This window comes from Carettochelys insculpta, chromosome 10 (genome assembly GCF_033958435.1).
Source record: "Carettochelys insculpta isolate YL-2023 chromosome 10, ASM3395843v1, whole genome shotgun sequence".
Lineage (NCBI taxonomy): Eukaryota > Metazoa > Chordata > Testudines > Carettochelyidae > Carettochelys > Carettochelys insculpta.
In genome coordinates this window covers 47,307,714-47,332,331 of record NC_134146.1, presented here as the reverse complement: position 1 = coordinate 47,332,331, position 24,618 = coordinate 47,307,714, and the positions used below count along the sequence as shown (strand labels likewise).

The window sequence follows — 24,618 nt, the reverse complement described above, 5'->3', positions numbered from 1 at the left end:
GAGAAAACATTAGCAACCTGAGGATCCGTATTTTGATTTAAAATTTTCCTGGACTTCCTTCAGCCCCAGGCCCCACCTCCAGGCCATCCCTTGCCCCAAGTCTCTGCCCCCTGTTCCGCTCCTTCCCCGAGGCCAGTCCTTTCTCTGCCCCACCTCCATACGTGCTCCATTCACCCTCCATCACTCACTTTCCCACACCCTCACTCCCTTCCACTGGGCTGGGGCAGGGGGTTGAGTTGTGGTGTAGGGGTGGGGGAAGAGATGGTGAGGGTCTGGCTGGGAATGTGGGCTGTGGGATGGAGCCATGGATGAGTGGTTTGGGATATAAGAGGAGCCTTCAGGTCAGGCTGTGAGGGGTTCAGAGTGTGGAGGGGTTTCCGTGTTGAGGCAGGGGCTTGTGGTATGTGAGGAGGTTTGGGCTCTGGGCTGGGGCCAGGAATGAAGAGTTTGAGGTACAGGGAGGGAAGAGGGGTGTGGGGGCCCAGCAACACTTCCTGCAGCTCCCAGCAGCTGTCACCAGATCCCTGAGGCCACTAGGCACAGGGAAGCTGCGTGTGCTGCCCTCGAGCCTGTAGGTACCACCCCTTCAGCTCCCATTGGTTGTCGTTCCTGGTCCCCAGGCAGTGGGAGCTGCAGAGCAAGTGCTTGTGGCAGGGACAGCATGCTGAGTCTCCCCGTGCCTAGCAGCCACAGGGACCTGGTGCCTGGCTTCCAGGTCTCAGACTCTTGAGAAGTGTTGTGCGTTATAGCATTTCCCCTCGTTTTGAAGGTAACTTTCTTACAAGGTGAAACTGGGACAGGACACTCTCCTGCTCGAAACTTGTCTTTTTGGTTTATGCTCGTATACAGTAGCAGTCTCTTAAAAACCATTAGTTACACGGGTTTAATACATCTTTGGAGTGCTTACCTAGAGGAGCGATTACTGTAGCTAAAAGGAAACTCACACAAAGGAGAGACAGTGAATGCAGCTTTAGGTCAAAACAAAGCCAGGTGTCATACTACCCTACAGAGGAGGTTAACGCTGCTTGGCGTATGGGTGTGATTTTACTAGTCTGTGCGATCTTGTACATTTCATTGTCGCAGCTTTCTGAATGTTTCCTCTTTACAGAAGGTTTATTGTTACTTTGTTTAGGGACTTGCTTTACTGAACTAGCCTACATCTTTCATGTAGTCTTTTCCCAGAGACCATTTTTTGCCTCTTTCCAATAATTCAGTAAAAAATGTTTTTCAAAATATTTTAATAATACCTAACGTGCAAAATCCTCAGTCAGTTATAAAATTTCCTGCTATAATAGGTTAAATTCCCATCTCTGCTACTAAGCTACTGTAGTATTCTGGGCAACCTCTTGATCTGTCCCTGTTTCATCTTATTCATTTGTAAAATGAGATAAATATTTCATAGGTGCTGTAACTAATGGCTTGCAATCAACATTGAGGTCCTATAATGAAAAGTGCTAGATGATGATGAAGTGTTATTGGTGTGTACTGACGACTGCTGTGTTCAACAGGGACCTTGGATTTTATGGTATTTGACCAATATAGTTTATGAAGGTTGTGCTCCAGAGTCCGTAAATGCAGGATTTTTCCCTTTCTTTTCTCTTTCTCTCTAAAATTGACTGAGCTAAATTAGAAAAGAGGAATGCCTGGTTTGCTACTTAAAAGAAACATTGCGACTGGAAGAGTGGTGTGGCAGAGGCAAATTCTCAAGTGACATGTAAAGTTTGTTTCCTTGTTTGCTTTCTGCTGCATGTTTCACCTGTGTGGTACAAAACATCACAAGTGAAAAGCAGAGGTTCAAAGCAAACCCAGAAATTCATATTTCAGGGGTAGGTGCAGCCATGAGGGGACTAGAGGGGGAAACCATTTGAAGAAGTGTGCCAAAAATCTAAGAAACCTAGAAGCTATTTCTGAGGCTTGTTCCAAATGTTTCTAGTTTCATTCATATCTTTTTGTTTCTTTTACTGCTAAACTGGGACAAGAAACCAAAGCCAGGAAAGTCCAATCATAGTGGGAAACAAAAACCTAAATATTGGAGAGAGAAAAAAGGCCGTTCTTTGCCGAGCAGCTCTGCCTGCTGCATGTCTCCCGTTGTTGGTGTTACTGTGGAAAATGTATAACGTCACTCTTTTGGAAAGCACTGACCTTGGTTGAACGAGAGATGGTTTCTATAGTCTAACATAGGAGAACTTGAGGATATCTATTTCTTTACCATTTGCCTCATAACAAGCGAGTCCAGTGACCTCCGCTGGACCATTACAAATGCGAAACTTGGCACTCAAAATTGCTTGCTCTAAATTTTCCAGTTGCTTTCTCTTTTTTTCCATTTAATGTCATGCTGCCAACTAGTGATTTTATTATTATAAACAGGACATTGTATTCACTTTTAAGAAGAAATATGAAGCTAGAGGTAAAATTACAAACTGCAGTTTCTCAGCTGCCAAATTTGAAAACAATGAGCTTAAAATACTGAGGAGGGAAAGAAACATTGAAATATCTGCAAGCGAATCCTGGTCCGAAGAGCAGAAATTTTCATTTTCTACCTCAACTATCTCTTGTGAGCAGAATTGCTACACCAATGCTAGTACTGAATATGAAAGGCCTTGTAAAGCTACAGCCTGAGGAGCTAATGCCCAGGAGTTGGAGACCATTCAAGTTGTCATTGAATAATTAATGATCATTCTGTTTCCCAGTGGGCTCAGTTAATGAAATGTTCTTCATACAAATGAAAAAGCCCCCACAATGTGACAGGCCTAAGAGTCATCAGTTCACATACATTCTGAACTCAGGCTATGGCACTTGCTCAGAGTAATTCCTAGCACACGTAGGGTTTATATTTTGAGATGGTTCAAGGCATGAGAAACATTGGCTGTAAATTATATCCTCAAAGGTACTACATAGCTGCCTACTGTTACTAAAGTTATGAGAAGCTAATAACAACTGTAACTGCTCCTTAACAACTATTCCATCCTTCCCTTCTTTGATAGAAGTAGAAAGAGCAGAGGTATGCTCCCTTGTCTTTATGTTCTGTTCTGAACAGGGAGGCTCTGTTCTTAGCACTGTTTGTAATTGGAAACCACTGGCAACAGAACAGCTCCTACATTGCCTTTCTGCCCACTATTTGTGTTGTGCATGAAGAATGGTGCAAACAGTAATAAGGATTAGCAGTGTTTATATTAAAGACTTAATATCAGACTCTGAAGCCTGCGTGCCCAAATAGATTGTTGGTTGATAAAATTGGAGCTGAGGGTAAAAATTGCACCATTCTGCTCCCTGCAAAGTGCTTGGTGAGGAAGAAGGAGAGGAGTAGACTGAGACAGTTTACTCTTCTGGGCAGCTGAAAGACTAAGCCTTTGAAAAGGGCGTAACTGGGATAAAACATTATCAAATGATCTATTCCTTGGAGATTTTCCACTACAGAAAGCTTATGTTAAGTATAGTTTGAATAAGATCAACTTCCTTACCTTATTGTAACATAATATGTAAAAGTGACCAGGTTTCTTAAGAAACCTGACAAATGGCATGTTTAATAAATGTGTCAACATTGCTGAAAATCTCTAATCTTGGGATACTGTGGAAAGACACATAGGACTAGATTATTTCTCCTTACTCACACCGAGGAGCTTGGGTCTACAAGTATCCTCGCTGAAATCTGTAGGGTGATTTGAGAGCGCAAGTGGTGATCGGTCTGGCGCAGAGGTAGCAAAGCCAGTTCCAGAAGACACTGATGATGTCTGTACTCTGGATAGGCCATTTCTTCCAACCAGCTAGTTATGATTAAGTTGTTTAAACAAATGTGTTGCAATAGTAGAAAAATATTGTGTGTCTGAAAATTGTATGTCCTGGGGGTGCTTATAAGTTTTTAAAGGGGATACTGTATGAAAAGGGTTTAGAAATATTGCTCTAGGTTTTTCTTCACTGTGCCCATCACTATGCTATCTGCCCTATTATGCTGGGCGGGGGAACAATTTCCTTCCTGAGCCAATGTGAATAAACCAGTACTATAAGACACACCTGACAGAGCTGAATAAACAAACCTTTAATGATACACAGATGTGTTTTTCTGTGATAGTGATGTGGTTGCGCTCATTAGCTGACTTCGTCAGAGCTTGTTCCCTGCTTTTTTCTAACCTACGTCTGCACTGAAAAAAGAAACAGTAGTGGGGCAGCTTAATTTCTTACTGACTGTGATGCAGCGGTTAGAATACAATCACCTGTTGCAACCCGTAGCTGGTATATTGCACTAGAAATGCAGAGGGGTGTGTGTGTGTGTGTTGAACAGAGGCAGCATGAGCTATTAGAAGCCCAGCAGTGCATGCACACCATTTCATGGCAGTCGGTGGTGTGTAGGGTTATTTCCCATCAGGGCTCTGGTAGGGAGTGAGGAATGTTTTGCCCAAGAGGCTTGTCATCACACCGAACTGTGAAAGTTATGCATGGTGCATTGTTTCTGTTCATCTGAGTGTTTTCTGTAAAGAATAATGCAGGGGTGTAGAATTCAATCAGTGCAAGTCTGTTTGGGAACATGTCCATTCTCATCACACTGAGTGGAAGATTGTGAGGTTCTGTTGTGGATCATACAGGGAATAAAACCAGCGCACTCTGCCCACAGTTCACACCTGGCTGTCTAAGGTTATGCTGCTAATCTCTATTTAGAGATGTTATTTAAGTGACCTCATGTTCAAAGGTGCTGAGTGCAGCTCCCATCCACTTCTTCAGGATACATTTGTGCTTTGCCTCTCTGAAGATCAGATTGCTTGTGGTGAAATACGGGGCAAGGAGCCAAAGTTTGGCATTTGTCACCACCATGGGGAAAATAATTTCTTCAATTCTTGACCAGACAACACATAGGCTACGTCTACACGTACACGCTACATCGAAATAGTCTATTTCGATGAATAACGTCTACACGTCCTCCAGGGCTGGCAACGTCGACGTTCAACTTTGACGTTGGGCAGCACCACATCGAAATAGGCGCTGCGAGGGAACGTCTACACGCCAAAGTAGCACACATCGAAATAAGGGTGCCAGGAACAGCTGTGGACAGGGTCACAGGGCGGACTCAACAGCAAGCCGCTCCCTTAAAGGGCCCCTCCCAGACACAGTTGCACTAAACAACACAAGATCCACAGAGCCGACAACTGGTTGCAGACCCTGTGTATGCAGCATGGATCCCCAGCTGCAGCAGCAGCAGCCAGAAGCCCTGGGCTAAGGGCTGCTGCACACAGTGACCATAGAGCCCCACAGGGGCTGGAGAGAGAGCGTCTCTCAACCCCTCAGCTGATGGCCGCCATGGCGGACCCCGCAATTTCGATGGTGCAGGACGCAGATCGTCTACACGTGCCCTACTTCGATGTTCAACTTCGAAGTAGGGCGCTATTCCCATCCCCTCATGGGGTTAGCGATTTCGACGTCTCGCCACCTAACGTCGATTTCAACTTCGAAATAGCGCCCAACACGTGTAGCCATGACGGGCGCTATTTCGAAGTTGGCGCCGCTACTTCTAAGTAGCGTGCACGTGTAGGCACGGCCATAATGTCCCCATTAGAGGTCACAGGTTAACCCAAGTATGACAAACTCTTTGTTACGTGGAATCGCTTGGTCTTCCGTGTTCTGGTCCCTTGTGTGTGCAGCTTCCCTTAGGGGATGTGCACAAAGTGAACGTTTGGATCAACGAGCAAACACCTTTGCAGATCCCTGTGTCTGGTTTGGGGCTTTACAATGAATCCCAAGGGTACATTGGAAACCCTATCGCTAGATTGCTTCAAACTAGCTTGGACAAAGAACCGGCGTACTTATCGCAGAGAACAATCAGCACTGTCCCATGGGAGATTGATGAGCTAATGTCTTTTCCGTTTCTAGCTTCTGTGAGGCTACAATTAAAGTAGTTTACACGATCAAAGCGTGTTTTCAGTCACCCCTGTTCTCATTCTTCTGCCGAGTAAAAATTGTGCAGAAAGATCAATGTGCTTGAGACCCAACTGTGGCATAACTTGTTGAAATTTCAATGGGCATTTCATTAGTCATCACTTCTATATGCCGTAACTTACAAGGGTTTATTGTTTGGCATCAGCCCGCAGAACTTTCCTCGTCTTACGCTGAAGCCATAATTAAAGAACTGAAATCGGTCCTGATTCGGCAAACCACAGAGCACTCTTCTGCAAAGAATGAAATATTTGTACTGCACTGGGGTCGCTGTCAGCCTTCCTTTTGCAGTGGAATCAGCTGCTTGGACTAAAGCAGGATTTTAGCGAAAAATAAACATAAATTAATTCAGAGCAGTGCTGGGCTGATATATTAAGTTGAGACTGCTGATGTTTGTGGGAGTAGATTCTTGGGGGCTTGTGTCATGGGTGCATTGGGATAGAGCAATCTTTCGTTGTTTTACTGCTCATTAGTTTTTGGTTGATTTTGGTGTTCATTTTGGTTCATTTTTAGATGCATTTAATTGTACCAAGAATAAGCTACAGAGCTGCTTTTGCAGTTGTATATCTTTCCCAAAGCATCCTCCAGGGCCTTCAGAGGCTCATTTGAGATGCGTCTGTTGTTTGTATTTTCTGTGAAAATATTCCTTTTTACAAGATTGGCTCTTAACAGTTGTCCCAGATTTTCAGCTGAAGTCTGCCCAAATTTAGAGTGATAAATCTAGTAGCACACTGCAACTGGAACAGCAGGTATCTTTTGGAAATGGGGTGGGGAAGTCCTAAAGAATTCAGACAATGACCATTGTCTGAAATTCCTTTTTGAAAGAAAGTACTCTATCTATATCCATTTGAGTGGTGAATGTCTATAGGAGTGGGTACTATGCTGAATGGTATTTTATAGGAAACCTACATAGGCAGCGAATTCTAGTTGTAATCTCGTTCTTTAGTCATTCTTGTGACTGAAGAACGAGATTCATTTTTGCGGTTGCCATAACAATCAGACTGTTGTGTGAAAAAATGTTTGTAGCTTTCACTGGAGTGAGCTGAGAACACCAATACCTCATCCCAAATTAGAAAGACCATATCCAGACCTGAAAAATGGTGTCTGCTTAACTTTTTTTTCCAAGACCCAGCTCAGGAGGGTCCTACAGATGACCTTGAAGAGCTGCAAGATTCTAGGCATTTCTTCACTGCTTAATTTTAAATTGACAGTACTGAGTTAAAGTTAATAGGGGTAAACCAGGATGCTGAACTGAATTTCACTAGCACCAACCTATTGTGTGTATTCACCAAGTGAAGAGAAAAAGAAAATCAAAAGAAGAGTGTAAATGGGATGCGAGAGCCTCGACATGCAGTCCCTCTGTTGTAAATATGTTAGTGTTGACATACTGAATTTAAAACAAGGCCCACAAATATGTGAACACAGTAAACAAAGTAATGGTCATAACCCTCTCACCTCCAACAGCCAACTGCATTCACAGAAGTCTTACCCGGTCTGAAATCCATAGTGCTTCTGCAAAAGTTTCACAAGGGTACTTTGAGACTTATTGAAGGAAGGAGGATGGTATGGTTGAGTGACCTGCAGGCACCCAGCATAGATGCTCCCTAGATTTGTTAGCCTCCGGTATACCTTTGGATTTAGACACACAACTACATCTGAACAGTGTGTATTGGAAACCTGTGGTAGTGAATTCCACTGTCCTTCTGCTGGACAGACACATATTGAAGCACCTAATAAATTCATTGTTTCATTTTACAACCATTTGGGGGCAGGAACTATTTTTCCTAAAACGGGCAGCAAGTACTGCTGAAGACTGCATATGGGCTTTGTATCAAGAATACTAGCTTTGGGGCAAAGCCCAGGGAATTACCAGATAACTTCAGTGACTTTCCTGGAGGAATCTAAATTGAAGCATATGGTCCAGAAGGTGCTTAATGTCTGTACGATTGTATGAATAGCTGAAGAGAGCAATGGAGAAGCCCCATGCTATATGTAATAATGGTGAGGAAGCTGCTAACCTGACAACGTTGGTTTTGTCTGTTCTGTTCTACCCTCTCCATTATCAGCCTCCACTAGTTACTAGGATAGCAAAGTTCTGGTTTCCTTTTCGTTTGTAAGACTCCTGTAAATTGTTAGCTCATCTGCTTCGGAGGACAACTTCTTGGTTCCTTCAGGGTTTTCTGATGCTCTCCCAGGTACATGCAGTTCTCTAAATGTTAGTCTAGCAATGGCCATCGCTAGGCCTTGTCCAACCACATTGTAGACCGAGGAAAGAGTTTCTTTGTTTTTAGAAGGGCTTGCATGGCAGCACATCAACATTTCGTTCAACTGAAATATATGGCAAGTACAAACTGTCGCTTCTCTCCTTCAGGAGTATCAAGTTACTCCTATGGAAAATCTCACTGGGAATACCCTAACTTTGTCCAGCCATAGTTCCCCTTAGCAGTGTGCCAGGAGCCACAGCTTTAATACCTGTAGAGCCCATACGGTACAAGAGACGATGCTTCCTTTTGATCTAAGCATTCTTCCAGTTGAATGAAGATGTAGCATTGGCCCCTAAAACTGGTAATTTCCACTGTTCACAGATGTTTCTGTTTATTGGCTAACAACTACAATAGACCCATTGAATTCTGAATGCTTGAGCTGTGTGAAAAGCTCATTTGATTCTGCTATATTGTACCTGATCTTTCAGCCCCAAATAGACAATAAAAAGAACGATTTTTCCTCTGCCACTTGCAAATGCTGTTCTCTGGATAAACTGGTTTGCTCAAACAACAACAAACCCACAATCCAGAACCAAAGCTGTTTTTCTCCTCTGTGGTCTTTAAAAACTTTTATTACCACCAAAACATCAGTTGACCAACCATGTACTATGCTTAACCTCCGGTGCTTCATTAACCTGTTTTTCTAGCTCCTAGTAAAAAAAAAATGGTAGAAGTGAGAAAACTGCTCTGCAGACAAGCCTGACTGCTTTAATTAGCCCTTTTTAAGCTGTGTGATCTGAAACTGCAATTAATTAGTTTTTCCTAAGAGTGGGAGTGATTATAGCAGAGACTCTCTGTACGCCGCTTTGTATTACCATATTACAATATAAACTAAGCTGTGTATTGTGGTAGGTTTTCCTTTCGGGGGTTGATTTTGAATATAGTAGAGGGAACTAGTTTGCAAACCTCTCCGGTGGTATTTTAGTCATACACAATGACTGTTGTTGCTGGTTAGTCAGCCTCTCTTTAGTACATTAGGAACTCACATGGGCACTCATCCAGTGCAAGGAGGGCCGTGTGGTGATGACAGGCTCAGTGCATGCTCACCCTCTGGCCTTTCATTAGTAGTTTCATAATAGATCCAGTGGGACCTGTTGCACCAGCCGTAGCAAATGATCGTAGCACTCATCCAGTCCAGATGCATAATGCCCTTGCCTGATCTCCACTCAAGGAAAGTGGAAGAAAAAGATTTTATTCTTCCATCAACAAAAGCTAGATGCCTGAGTGAATGGGCTTCTGCAAGGCAGTGTTCAACATATGGTTTGGATGAAGGAGCTTCTGTATAAAGTAACTTTCCATGTTGAGATGTTTTGTCTTCAGTCAGTGCAGCAAAATTGGGGGCTCTTAAAGACATACACATTTATCTCTAGTCCTTTGCAATGTGCAGACCAAAAAAATCTCTCACCTCCGTGCCTGTCTGTCTCTCTCAAACCAGTGTCCTTTACCTAACCATACAGTGTGTATGTTGAAAGGAACACTTCTGGAACTTCATGGTGCTTTTATAAAGTATGTTGCGATGTTTTATTATGAATAAAAGTGATTTTTATTGGGTGTCATGACAAGAATAGATTGTTCCTTTGGGAATTTTTAAGGAGAGATGCCCAACTTTTGCAGCTCACAATACCATTTTGGCAGCCACGAGGAGCCAGAGAGTAGCACCCAATTTGTATTAATTAGTGACAATGTTAATGTATCTGTGCATGTCCATAATACATGCCTGCACTTAAATAATCTCTTCCTGGACAGGTGCATGGAAATTGCTACTGCTTTGAATTTTGTTAATACAAAGCTACTCTAGGTTTGTTTGCTGTCACTCACCAGTTACAGGACGTCTTGGGCTGACCCTTTTTGAGAGCTGTTGTACCATGGACGATTGAAGTGGCATCATGACATGTGCAGACATTGGCAGGGATGCAGGGAGGAGTCTGAGTGGCTTTTCTCTCATCAGCCTGAATGGAGCAATGACCAGTTTCTCATCTTTACTGGACAGCATGTTGTCAGGAGTTGTAGAGGCGTAGTATGTCGCCCTTCACTTTCAATTTGTGTAGGGCCTATAGAAACAAGTGTCAAGAGAATAAGATCATTTGGTGTGCAATACTATTGGGATGCTGTTGAAATGGCACCTTGTCTGTTTCACCAGATGCTGGTGGTCTCTTTTCCAGTGTGTCGAAGTGACTGAGACTTCTGGGTGAGAGCGCTAGCAGAAGCACAGGTACTGTTAGCTGCATGAAGGAGGGAATTAGAGACGATAGTAGAGACTATATCTGTCCTTTGTTTCGAGACCCGTCCCTCCAATCAGAATATAGGTCAGTGGACAATAGAGTGACTGTGTATGCTGCAACTGGGCCTCTTTTTTTGCAGCACACTAGTACTGGCTTGTGCAGCTGCCTGTAATAATAATAAAAAAATCAAACCCAGAGGTTTTATTGATGATGTGAATAGAGAAGTCAGTGTTGTTTAGAATTCACTTTAAAAGCTCTTTTCTATGCTTCCAGCCCTGCTACAGGAGTATCAGCTTGTTATAACTTTTGAGCACTGCTACGCCAGTCTGAGACGCTGATGTCAGACTTTAGGTCCAGTACACCATACGCTTGCCTCTTGGCTTCTAAGTTTATGACTTCACCCACTTAGCCCTTAGTTTGTGGAACTTTTTGCCTCATCTTGCTTGTTAAGAGACTGTGACACAACAGTCTTTGCACAGGGCAAAACTCTAATTGAAAGGTACTAGCTTCTGGTCCTTTGAATAGTTAACCACACCCCGATTTTGATCACCCCAACAAACTGCATATGGTTGCATGTAAGGGGTGCCATGTTACTAGCTCTCTGGCTATATGCCTCTACAGTATGACATATGTAAGGATAGTTCCCTCACTCTGGGAATGTTGCATCAAGCAGACATTTGCAAGGAAGCAGGTTGCTCAGCAGTAGCGAGTGCTTATCTTGGATTGTGATGATATAGCATATGAAATTGTATCTGTGGTAGCACTACAGAGGCTGGAAGTATATACAACACTCCCTGCTGGTTTGTGTTCTCATGAACTTAGGCCCCTCCAATGACCTTTACAATAGATTTAATTGGCCCAGTATCTCAAAGCAAAGCAGCTCCATTTGTTACTACACTGCATAAATGTATTCAGAGTTTGGCACCGGCGTATTTATGTTCCCTTCTTTCCAAGGCAGACTGCAAATGTGCACTTTGTTGAAATCAGTCTATTAATTTTTAAACTGCTTAGAGCTACAAATCGCTATGGGTGGCTCTCTTTTGTGGTTGCAGCCCAAAACAGCTGGAATAAGCTATCTATTCCATTGAAACAAGAGCCCGCATTCTTTGTATTTAAGATGGTCTTAATTCCTTCTTTTAAACCTTGTCAGTGTAAAGTGGGCAGTCAGGTTTGGGTCAGTGTTGTCTGTTATCTTTTATTAAATGCTCTGAAGAAGTAAGACTATATGATAGCTGTCTCCCAAGGATGCGTGTGTAAGTACTTGAGACGTAGCTGTGTTAGTCTATAGCTTTGAGAACAACAAGATCCATAAACCTGGGAATCCTGGAAGCCCCATCATCTCAGGCGTTGGCACCCTCACCACAGGATTGTCTGGATATGTGGACTCTACCAGCACCCGCAGCTTTCTTTGAGATACCACCGACTTCCTTAGGAAACTACAATACATTGGTGACCTTCATGAAAACACCATCCTGACCACCATGGATGTAGAGGCCCTTTACACCAATATCCCACATGAAGATGGACTCCAAGCTGTTCGGAACATTATCCCTGATGAGACCAAGGCACAAATGGTGGCGGAGCTTTGTGACTTTGTCCTCACCCACAACTGTTTCAGATTTGGGGACAAATTATACCTTCAAATCAGTGGCATTGCTATGGGCACCCTCATGGTCCCACATTATGCCAACATTTTTATGGCTGGCGTGGAACAAGGCTTTCTCAGTTCTCGTCCCCCTAGTGCCCCTCCTCTACCTGCACTACATTGATGACATCTTCACCATCTGGACCCATGGGAAGGAGGCTCTTGAAGAGTTTCACCGTGATTTCAACAGTTTCCACCCCTCCTTCAGCCTTAGCCTGGACCAGCCCACACAAGAGATCCACTTCCTGGACACTACTGTGCAGATAAGCGACAGTCACATAAATACCACCCTATACCAAAAACCCACAGACCGCTGTGCTTATCTACACACCTCCAGCTTCCATCCAGGGCATGCTACACGATCCATTGTTTACAGCCAGGCACTAAGGTACAACCGTATTTGCTCTGATCCGTCAGCCAGAGACAAACATCTACAAGACCTTTACCAAGCTTTCCTCAAACTACAATACCTCCCTAAGGAAGTGAGGAAACAGATTGATAGAGCCAGACGGGAACCCAGAAGCCACCTGCTACAAGACAGGCCCAACAAGGAAAACAAGAGAACACCACTGACCATCACATACAGCCCCCAGCTAAAGCCTCTCCCGTGCATCATCAGTGATCTGCAACCCATCCTGAACAATGATCTTTCACTCTCACAGACCTTGGGAGGCAGGTCTGTCCTCACCTACAAACAGCCTCCAACCTTAAACAAATCCTCACCAGCCACTACACATCACAAACCGGTGACTCTAGGCCTGGAACCAGCCTCTGCAGTGGTCCTCACTGCCAACTCTGCTCACATATCTACACCAGTGACATCATCACAGGACCTAAAACCAACTATACCCTCGGGCTCCTTTACCTGCACATCTACTAATATAATATAGGCCATCATGTGCCAGCAATGGCCCTCTGCGATTTACATTGGCCAAACTGGACGGTCTCTCTGTAAAAGAATAACTGCACATAAATCAGACGTCAGGACCGGTAATATACAGAAGCCTGTGGGGGAGCACTTCAATCTCCCTGGACACTCAGTGGCAGATTTAAGGGTGACAGTCCTGAAACAAAAAAATTTCAGAAATCAAATGGAGAGAGAAATCTCTGAGCTGCAGCTTATTTGCAAGTTTGACTCCATTAACCATGGATTAAACAGAGACTGGGAGGGGCTCGCAGCTTACAAAGGCAGTTTCTCTGCTCTGGGTGCTAATATCTCCCCGTTGGACTCTGACAAAGGCTCACATCCCCCTGTCTGATCTGACTTGTTTTTTTCTCTTTTGATAAGTACTGTTGATACTGGGCCATTTCCACCTTGCTGAATAGACCTCGTCAGCTCTGCCCCTCCCTCTTACTGGGACCCCACTCTTTAAACACCCCTCTGAAATCACCCCACCCACACTCATGCATCTGACGAAGCGGGTCTTTGCCCACGAAAGCTTATGCTGTAAAATATCTGTTAGTCTATAAGGTGCCACAAGACTTCTCGTTGTTGTGTAAGTAACTGCTTACCTTTGGCTTCGTGCCTCACCAAGCAGGCAGGCAGGCATGTGACACATTAGCATACGTGGAGTGTTTGCTTGCACTGTATGTACGTGATTTTTCTGAAGAATGGTAAATAGGGACATTATGTAAGCATTGTTCCTTGGAATGAGATCACTTGAAATTCCATTCATTGATGGGCTTTTAATGTAAGGAACATGTATTTATGGAAGCAAGATGGTTTGTAGATCATTATATTGGTTGATATGTGGTGCTGGATAGCTGGACTTTAAGCAAATCAAAAATCAGCACAGTTCGGATCTTTTGTTTTCCAGTACCGTTTCCAGTGTGTGGAGATATATAATAAAGGATCAGATGTGAATATTTGTCTAAGGGTTAGGCAGGTTTGCAGTAGGATGAGAAAACTAATGTCTTGGGGTTGACTTTCAAAGGCTAATGGAAGCTTGATGCATTGGGAAGCTCAATATAGTTGGCAGAATTGCACAAATTTATGCTAGTATCAGACAAACAGAAATGGATAGTACCAGGAACACCTAACAAATACAGTGATGAGTGTGCTAGAAATACACAGGACTGACACACCCTGAGATTTTAAAGCTGCTAAATCCACATGACACTTTTACTGTTTGATCTTTGTACGTGTTTGGCGATATTCCCTTAAATATGAATTGTAATCCTTCCCTGCGGCCCCTAACTAACCCACACACTATTTGCAGCTTATTAAATGATGTTTCTCTGGGGTAGAGGAGGTGTGCTGGGCTTCTCAGCTGTCCATCTCCTAAAAGAAGCATTAGCAATTTGAGACTTCCTGATTTGAAGAGAGAAATTGAGCAAAACAGAGGTAGCTATAAGAATCTGGCCTCTGTCTCTCAGCCACCTTGCTTTGTCTGTGTGTACGTTTGTGTGGGGTTTGCATTCATTCTTAAGCTTATACCAGAAAGACACAATTGCTGTAGCAACCACCCCTCTCCAATTCTGCCACTGCATGCCTCAGACTTGTCTGCAGTTGGATCCCCGCCACAATCCATGTGCGTTACAGGAAGTTTGCTGTAGTTTGTTCAGCCCCCACTGAAGGGGGCCCCGATGTAGGAATTTAAAATGATTCACGAGTTGGGCATTTCAAGCTCTACGCTTCAGCTTACAGCTTGCTGGTGTATTCTGCCAAACAGCACTTTAAAACGTAATGGTTCTTGAAGTCAGATGCTGTGTTCTGTCTTATCTCTCTTGGAACAAATCTGCTGCCTGCCTAGATTTATTTCCCATTTCTGGTATTTTTATAATTCCACTGCTATTGATATATGGCTGTATCTAGCGAGATAAGATATTAGACAGATTATCTGTATGAGCTGTAAGTTCCTTCAGGCAGCTTCTAATGTGTCTGCATAATACCTACCCCAGTGGGTCTCTAGTTTTAACTGACGCTTCTGAGGGCTAAAAAATTGGTTGGCTAAATCTAGTTAGCTAACCTAGCATCCACTCTCTTCTCTGAGGTTCCTTCAAGTTGTTTTCAAAAGCCTTTTGTTCTGGACGTGAATAGTTGTCTCTCTTGACATATCACTGCATAACCCACTTTACAGTGTAGAGTCTGTTCATTAAGGACTGATCTGAGACCAAGCAATGCCCCTTGATTTCACTCTGTGATTCTTCAGCCTTGGGTCTTAAACATTTTGCATACTCCATTTTGCTGTGTGTTTGTGGTGTTAGAGAGAACGTGACATCTAGCTTTGTTAACAGCCGTTTGGGAATTAACAACAGAGCTGAAGTTTATTCGTGTTCAATTCAGTTTTACCAGTTGGTGACAGTCTCCTTATACTCACCTTCCAGTGGGTGCTTAAAGAAATGCAGGTTCATAGGATGCTAAGAATTCAGAGCACTACCACGTGCTGTGTTTGGAATATACCTGCAGGTTGTGTTTCCTAAAGGCAATATACAACTTTGCCGGTGGGCTCCTGAAAGCTCCACAATTGGATGCAAAGAGCAGTCTGTTTCCATCAGACTGCTACTCATAACTCCATTATGGCCGTCAAGTACAGTAAACCGTCGAAATGCCCGATTTCAAGGTGCGCTTAACTCATGTTAACACAGGTTAAGTGCAACTCAAAATCTCTCTCCTCCCCAGCCTTGCGTGGCTCCAGCCCTGCTCACCACCCATGCACAGCTCTGGTTCACCACCCCTCACTTGAGGCTCATATTCAACCCCCAGTCCTTGGTTCAAACCCCTTGCCAGCTCACTACCCAAACGTAAATCCAGCTCAACCCCTCCTGCCCTGGTTCAACCCCCCTGCCCCCCGCGCACGGCTCCAGTTCAGACGCCCCTGGCTTACCACCCGAGCACGGGTCTGGCTCAATACCCTGGACATGGTTCTTGCTCTAGCTTAACACTCCACCAACCCTGGTTCAACTACCCCCTCCCACCCCTGCGTTGGGCTCCGGCTCAGCTCCACCCCCTGCAGCCCTAACCTACCCCAGGGCTTAACTCCCCTTCCCTCCTCCCATGGCCCCAGCTCACCGCCAGGCTTAACCCTCTGCAACTGCCCCGCCCCCAGCCCCAGGACTTACCTTTCAGAAGGAGCTGCAGGTGCTGCTGCTGCTTCCCCGGCGGCAGAACGTGCATTCCCCGGGGGGAAGAAAGCCGCCCCCCAACTTACACGAAATTGGAGTTATACAAGGGTGCATGGGAACATAACCCTCGTGCAAACCAAGGCACTGCTGTATCTCATTTTTACTCCTACCTCCTCTGTACTTTCTGTTAACAAACAGCTGGGGAACACCCGCTGAATTCTACTTGCCCTAGGAGAATTAATTTATTATTATTATTCGTTCATGAAGAGTAAAGTGCATGACCAGATTTGCATCAGGGCTAGTAAATTCTGAAAGATTGGGTATGCTCAAGTGCTTCCATTCATGTCACCTCCCCAACCCACCTCTTCCCACTCTGCCTCATAAATGGAATGTCTCCTATTCCAGTGTATTTCCTGTCTTCAGAAGACTTACTCCAGTGTCATGTTGCCATGCTTAAACTTAGGTATTTGTAAATGTTGTTAAAAATATTAATGTATAAAACTGTTGTGTTTTTGTTTCCCATTTTGTCAAAAAGGAGATGGGGCAGGAAGGACTTTGCAGCCTAATGAAACTCCCTGGAACTCTGCAGGCTGGGTTGTTTGTTTTTGTGAAGGAAAACTGATCATTACGTGAGACTGGTGTAGAAGGAGCAGTTCCTAGGGGAGAAAAGCATATCACAAGTCACCACCCTCTCATTGTTCCATTATTCCAAATCCTTTTCTCATGTCACAGACTTGCTTCTGAGGGTCTGTGCATCTCTGACAGTGGGGAAGCAATTAGATTGGAAGATGCGGTATGTTTCAGTGGCCCTGCTACTGAAAATGTCACTGTTGGCGGGACTTTTCTGGTAGGTTATGTGTCTGGTGCAAACGAGAAAGAGATGTTCAGTTGCCTTTTTTCATTAATAGGAAAGACTGCATCTTCACCATTGATCCGTCAACTGCCAGGGACCTTGATGATGCCTTATCCTGCAAAGAACTTCCTGATGGTATGAGTGTATCTTACAAAATATTCTCCCAGTGTTTATTTTTAGTAGTTGGCACACACATTCATGTTTAATTTTCTGTTCAAATCTATTCTCAAATGTGAGTAGTATTAAATAAGTTGTATTTTCTTCTGCTAAATGCCTCTTTCTGAAGTCCCTTAAAGCAGACCTCTTTAAACTGTATTCTTAACCCTTGGCATTAGTGTTTGAAGACCAATCTGTTTGGTGTAATAAGAGTTGTAACTTCATCTGATTCGTATCTGTCGTCTTTGTTCTTTGTGGAAATTATGCCAACCGAGCTAATAGTTCTTATTTGGGTTTTAAAGTTTTGGTAGAACTGTGTGGTCTAGAATAAGCTGTACCTGGATAAAAGAACATGATACCTTTTCGAAGGTCTTTGTTGGCTGAAATTCCCTCTTGGTATTTATTGTGGGAAAACTCATAATATTCACATGAGCAGATTTTACCTCTTGAACTTGCATTTCATTCTTGCCATTTGCTTTTTAAATTTTTTGTTTTGCCTGGCTTCAGCTTGAAACTATTATACAGAAGAACCTCAGAGTTATGGACCCAGATGACCAGTCAGCCACACTCCTCTTTTGGAACTGGAAGTAAGCAATCAGACACCAGCAGAGACCCCCCCCCCACTCCCCACCCCAAAAAATACAGATCAGTCCTGTGTTAAATGTAACCTATTAAAAAAAAGGAAAGCAGCATATTTCTCCTGCTTAGTAAAGTTTCAAAGCTGTATTTTGTCAACGTTCAGTTGTAAACTTTTGAAAGAACAGCCATCATATTTTGCTCAGAACTGTGAACATTTCAGAGTTAGTAATAGCTTCCATTTCCAACATATTCATAAATCTGAGATTCTGATGTACAGTAAGGTCTCAGAGTACGCGAACCCAGAGTACGCCACCCCGCTGTTAGGTGGCTGACCCCCAATTTCTACAGTAAACCCTGCAAATGCGCAATTTCCAGTTGCGCTTAACTTGCTCCCTCCTGGCTCCTCACGGCTGCGGCTCAGCCCCCCACCCAGCTCCGCTCACCACCTGCGAATAACTCCTGCTCACCTCCCCACCCCTGCCTCTGGTTCTAACTCACCACCCCTCAGGCGCGACTCCGGCTCAACCTCCTGGGCCCCGGTTCAACCCCCCTGCCGGCTCAGCACCCGCGTATGGCTCTAGCTCATGACCCACCTTGACGCCCAGCTCTGGCTGCAGCCCATCACTCCTCACAAGTGGTTCCAGCTCAGTCCCCTGCTGGCTCACCACCTGCACACAGCTCCGGCTCGGCTCCCCTGGCAGCTCACTGCCTGCACGCGGCTCCGGCTCGGCTCCCCTGCCAGCTCACCACCCGCACGCGGCTCCGGCGTGGCTCCCCTGCTGGCTCACTGCCTGCACGCGGCTCAGCTCCACTCCCGGCTCACCGCCCGCACGTGGCTCTGGCTCGGCTCCCCTGCTGGCTCACTGCCCGTATGTGGCTTCGGCTAATCCCCCACTTCCACACCCGTCTCCAGCTCACCACCCCCACGTGTGACTCCAGCCCAGCGTCCCGCTCACCCCACCCTGGTTTACACTCCTCACGTGTGGCTCCAGTTTCACTCTCCCACCCTGGTTTACACCCCCTGAGTGCGGCTCTAGTTCAAGTGCCCCCCTCCCCCGCACGCAGCTCTGGTTCAACACTCCCACCCTGATTCAAACCCCCCGCACGCAGCTCTGGTTCAACCCCCCACCCTGATTCAAACCCCCCCCAACACAGCTCCAGTTCAACCCCCCCTCCCATGGCCTGGCTCACCACCCAAGCAGGGCTCCAGCTCAACTCCAGCCCTCACCCCAGGCTTAGCCCCGCCCCTGTCATCCTCCCATGGTCCCAACCCACTGCCAGGCTTAACCCGCCCCAACTGCCCCGCCACGCCAGGACTTACCTTTCTGCTGCTTCCCCGGCTGTGTTCCACTGGGGAAAATGCCGGACTCCCACTTACGCAAAATTCAAGTTACTCAAGAGTGCGCAGAATGGAACCCTCGCGTAACTCAAGGGTCACCTGTAGGATAAACTTGTAGGATAAAGGTTGTACATGCCAAACTCTGAAGAACTTCCTGTCTGAAATACCTGCACTTGTGAACAAATAGTATATGGTCTTCGGAGAGCTCAGTTTATTTCAGAAAAGCTTCCAGACTGCATTAGATTTAGAAATATGGCGTGATCATAGTCATGCTAACTCAGTTAATAAAGTTTCTGTATTGTTTCTTTAAGATCATTTAATGTCATCATACTGTGATGATTCAAAATAATGAGTAAAGTTACAGACGTGGTTCCAAAAAAATATTGGTAGATGTGTCTCCTGCTTAGGGCTTTTGTTTGTTTTGAGTAACATGGCCAGTAAATCCTCTCGTCATTCACACACTCAGGTAGGGTAGAATTTAACATGGCAATAAAACAGGAATGCAAGATCACAGGTGAAAGGAAATGTGAGGCCAGTAAAACTATTTCTGATTATATTGTATTCTAACACCTCTGAGGCACAGCTTAACCGCATTGTCTTATTACCGGTCTTCACAAAACTACAAGCAGATTTCTTAAATAGTTTTCGAAAAGTCCAGACCCTCTTTTGTTAACATTTGTTTCCTTGTCTTTTGAACCATCTGTAAATTCATAGTAAAAATGAAAATTTCAGAGCATTCAGAACTAAGATGTGGAACGCTGGTCATTTTTGCGCTGCCTTTATCAATCAGATTTGTAAGGGTTTCAAAAGCAGCTGCTCTGTTGAGCCCTTCAGCGTAATGGCTTTGTTTAACATGCCTTCGTGTTTCCCCCAACTTAAGATGTTCGAGAGAAGATGTTCAAGGGTAAATATTTAGCTAGGCAGGAATTTCTGCTTCCCAGGGAAAGTCCACACCTTGTACCTGCCTGCAGCTCCTTGGAGAGAGATACCTGACCCATCAGTCATGTCAGGGTTGGGTGTGGCCTCCACAGCTGAGGATGGATAAGGAATTGGTTAAAAGGGGAGACTGCAACAGGTCATACTGAGGAAGGTTACTGGTTGAGTCCCTCAGGGATTGGTCTTGGAACCACACTTACGTAGATAGTTCAGCTCCCAGCACAGCATGTTTGGCAGATGCAGCAGCTATTTATGTAGAAAACGGATGGGACCAGGAGAGTGTATGCACCCTGTGAATACAGTTTGGGGGTGCATCCACTATCTATCACTAGGCCGATTTTCACCCAGAACCCAGTGAAATTATTGGTTTTTTGTTTGTTTGTTTTTAATTCCAGATGGTGAAAAAAACAGGCCATAGTTTCAGTCCTGCTTTGTCTCCCATGATCGTTTCTTTCTATTCACAATGTTCTCCAACACAATAGTAATCTTAAAAATTAGAAATGAGGCCTGTGGCCTCAAATTGTCTGAGGAGATCACTTCTTTTGTGAACTTCAGGTGTTGACCACGGCTCAGAGCTCTCTCATGGGCCAAAATTCAGCACACGAGCCCAGAGAAATTAAATCCCTGTACTTGATGTTTGAAATATAACTATTAAATTGAGGAATTTGGTTGTATTTACATCTCTGTTTCGCTGTATGTAGGTAAGGCTTAGTGCTAAATCGTTAGTATAGGTGTTTGCTGACAAGGCAAAGACAAACAAAACACACCCGCACACAGTGTCTCACACGCTCATTGTTATTGAGGGTCTTTTAGAAAAGTCTTAATATGGGCCTAAATCAGACTCTAAAATCCAGGTGGTAGCTATTTCCAGCTCACTAGACAGCAAGCAGAAGACAGATTGTCCTCTAATCCAGACATAAGCTCTCTGAGAGCTGTCTTGCTTTTCAACTGAATGTCAATGAGAGCTCCACTTTAGGAGCTAACTCTTGTCCAGACTAAGACCCTTTGATTCCTTTGTTCAGAGCGCCCTGAGAATTTCTTTCTTTGAGGGATGCCGTCCTGTTGCAATCACTTGGGCAAGTAGCTTTTTCAGTTGTGCCAGTCCTAGGCGGGAGCAGCAGAAGAGCCTTTGTTCCAAAAATAAACACAGTTACAAGAAGTTTTTTTCCAACTTTTCTGCCCATATGTGAAAAAATTAAAAGAACGTGTCTGACATATACTTGATGTCAGGAGAGCTCTAAAAATCATTACTGAATCCAGTACCCAGTTCAGTAAATCTCTCTGATGGCCGATATCGCTCATCATAAATAATAAAGAAAAAGAAAACACTGCCAAAGCTTTAGTTATTAGATGGCTAAATTGGTGCTTCTCTCCCCTTGAACATTTGTGTTAATTCAATTTATTCAGAGCTCTGCAAGCTGTCTGGCCTGAAGGGTCTTTTGTAACGTACAAAGAGAGACGTAGGCTTATAAGTTTCACAACTGAAACTTGTGGGCTTCATTTGTTCCTGTCACTGGAGGGAGACTTCTGAGTTCCGTGCACACTCAGTAATTAACATATATGATTCAAGGATTTCTGTGGGAGAGCCAACAGACCCGTTACAATGAGAGACGTCCTCAGCGGAGGAGACAAAAGGAGAATGAAGTGATAGATGTAGTATTTTTTTTTTTTAAATACAGGTGAACCTCTCTAGTCTGGCACCCTTGGGATCTGACCAATGCCAAACGAGAGACTTTACCAGACCACGGGAAGTCGGTATTGTCTAGCACAGTGTTTCCTAATTTTATTTGGCTGCAGAACCCTTTTAAACTTGAAAGACTTTTGGGGAACCCCATTCCCAGGCTGTACCCCCTTTTGTCTCCTAAACTGGCCCCCCATATCCAGATTTTACCCGCTTCAGCCCTCAGTCCCCAAATCCAACCCCATCCCCAAACTTTACCCTTCATCCCGCAAACCTGCCTCCCCATCCCCAGGCTTAACACCTCTCAGCCTCAAACCTGCTCCCCCAACCCCACGATTAATCTGCCTCAGCCCCAAACCATCCCCCAGAACTAACCCATCTGTGGCACTGGCTGGGGAGCCTATGCCTGGCAGCCATGTGCACCCAGCAGAAGGAGGGCTGGTGTGGAAGTGTTCCACCGGCAGAGGTGAGCCGAGCCGCGCCCACTGGAGAGACATGGCTGCTTGGGGAGCAGGGTGAGTAATGGACTCTGTGTCTCCCTGCCTGTGTCCTGCCGCTGAAATCATGGAGCTAAATTCAGTTTGTTTAACATCCGGATTCCTCCTGCCGCCTTGCCAGCCGTTAAACCGATGAAATGTAGTTGTCCTGTTTGAGCTGCAGCAGGGCAGGGAGCCGCAGAGGAATTTTCTCACGGAATCCTTATTTTCATTTCATGGAACCCTCTGGTTTCGCGACTCCAATGTAAACGTGGTCTTGTTGGCCATAGTTACAGAGCTGCTGTGTAACATCTCTACTATAGGAATGCTAAAGCACGTTACCTATATCATTTCACATGGCAATTGAAGGCTATCTCAGCTCCACTGGAACGTCTTCCCATCTCCTCAGTCCCGTGCTATATTGCAGACTGTAGTTGCTGTTATTACTGAGAGAAGAAAAAAATCCCCTAAGTCTGAATCCAAGCAGAATATATCTAAACCCTGTTATCACCACGGTTCCCCCTTGGTGTTCGCCACATGACATTAGTGGCCTGTATTTTGTAGCAGGGGAGTCCCATGCAGACACCAGACCTCCTGGGTTTTAGCTCTGTAACTTTTCCCAAGGTCTGTCTATTCCTTTCTATCCCCTCTGCAAAAATTTCTCCCTAGGTCTGTCATCTTTGACTTCCACCTCGTTAGTCTTCCTGACACTAGAGCCCACAATCTAGTCCCTGCCAGACTCAGCTATGACACTGGAATTGCAGCCATATTCACCCCTCCATAACATTCCATCCCTGCCTCTGAATGGCCTCTCCACTCAAGCTCATGTCACTTGCCTTCATTGCCTTCTCTATCTTCTTTGTCTCTCCTCTTTTGCCTCCCTTCATGCTGTGTTTTTGAATGGCCCATTCCTCATCCCCACTTCTGTGATGTCTTTTATGTTATCCTCTCCCTGGAATGCCCATCTCTGTTATGGAGTGTAGAGACCCATGGATTGAATAAATCCTGGAAAACCACTGGCGATCCTCAGTACACGTTCACTAGATTTTCAATCCACCGTTCATCTTCTCTCTCAGTCCCTGTTGTTTGCACGTTACGGCTACCGTGAGCTCTTTGGGGCAGGAGCTTAGTTTTCATTTTGTGCAGTGTCTTGGCACGTCAATACTGCTTTGTAAGACATTGATAAGAATACTCTGGTCACCTTTTTATCCAGCTTTATCATACACCCTTCCACCCTCCAGCTACTTAGCTTTTGCTTAAATCTTTGACCTGGCAATGCAACAGTAAAGCTTTCAGCTTCTCCATTTGGCTCCTGCAGCACACCATACAGAAACCTTCTTGGAGTAATAATGTGCGTAGAATAAATACTAAAATATCACCTGGTGTGGCGCAAAAGTTAAATTAGTTAAACGCGGCACTTTATTCCTTCCTTCTGTGAGAAGCGTTTGGGAGGAACTGACACCTGGTGTGGATTGCAGAGGAAATTATAGAAACCACACCTCAGTACATGAGTCTAATGCAAAAGGACCATAAATTGCAATTTACGTAGGAAAAAGTTTTTGCAGGAGTCAAATGTGGGGTGGGGTGAAAGACGAGACATGCAAGCAATGGAATGTTGGGGAACAGGGACGCAGTTTTGCCTTGGGTATCTAATGTGGTTAGTCAAAATACCTTCACCATTACCAGCTGATTTACCCAGGGGTTTTACTTATTTGGACCTGAATTATGTTCTGTCCCTGGGAAAGAGGAAGAGACATTACAATGATTAGAAACAGGTACATTTCCCTGTGTTTCCGTCGAAGGCTTGTAGTTGCAAATTCTTTGCAGTGTGCACTGTATAGTCAGGTCTGTCTCAAAGACAGATGTCTACTGTATGTGTTCCTATGTAATATTAGGTGGATTGCACTACCCACAGTATACCTTACACTTTTGTTATTTTAAATATAAATGTTGGTTGTTCCTACATTAGTACGCATCACTTCCATTTTTTCCTGGCCAGAATGGCATGGGATCTTAGAGAGCCAGATGGTGCCACCTTTTAAAATCATTGAGATTACTCCAGGGTAAGATACTGTTTAATATGAGTTAGTGTATTCCTAACTGGCCTCATAGTAAGTCAAGGAAAATAATGTTCCCAGTACAGTAAAACTTCATCTTTACGAGCACCTCAGGAATGGAGATTTGTATGTAACTATGAAATGTTTGCAACTCTGAACAAAATGGCTACGTCTTCACAAGAAGTCTCTGGCACCAGAAGTCACTGTCAGAAGGGACTTTCTGGCAAAACTTCAGTTGACAGATCGCATCAACACACAAAAGCAGGTTGAAAGAGCAATCTGCTCTGTAGACCGAGAGCAGCCAGACTGCCTGGTCCTCTCTTGGCAGAATGACTGACCGGAAGCTCTGCAAACAGGGCTGCCTGGTGAACCAGAAGTCCTGTCTGTCTGTCGACAGAACACAGTCAAGAGGGTCGTTATATC

At 44.7% G+C, this 24,618-nt stretch overlaps 1 protein-coding gene across 2 annotated transcripts in view; it reads left to right on the top strand.

The window, feature by feature from the left end:
* DIS3L2 (DIS3 like 3'-5' exoribonuclease 2) overlaps positions 1-24,618 on the top strand; it is a 256,171-nt gene that overhangs the window by 111,962 nt on the left and 119,591 nt on the right. For both annotated transcript variants that reach the window (XM_075004083.1, XM_075004085.1), the window contains exon 11: positions 17,027-17,106. In XM_075004083.1, the coding sequence (XP_074860184.1) occupies positions 17,027-17,106 (80 nt within the window). The remainder of the gene's footprint in view (positions 1-17,026; positions 17,107-24,618) is intronic.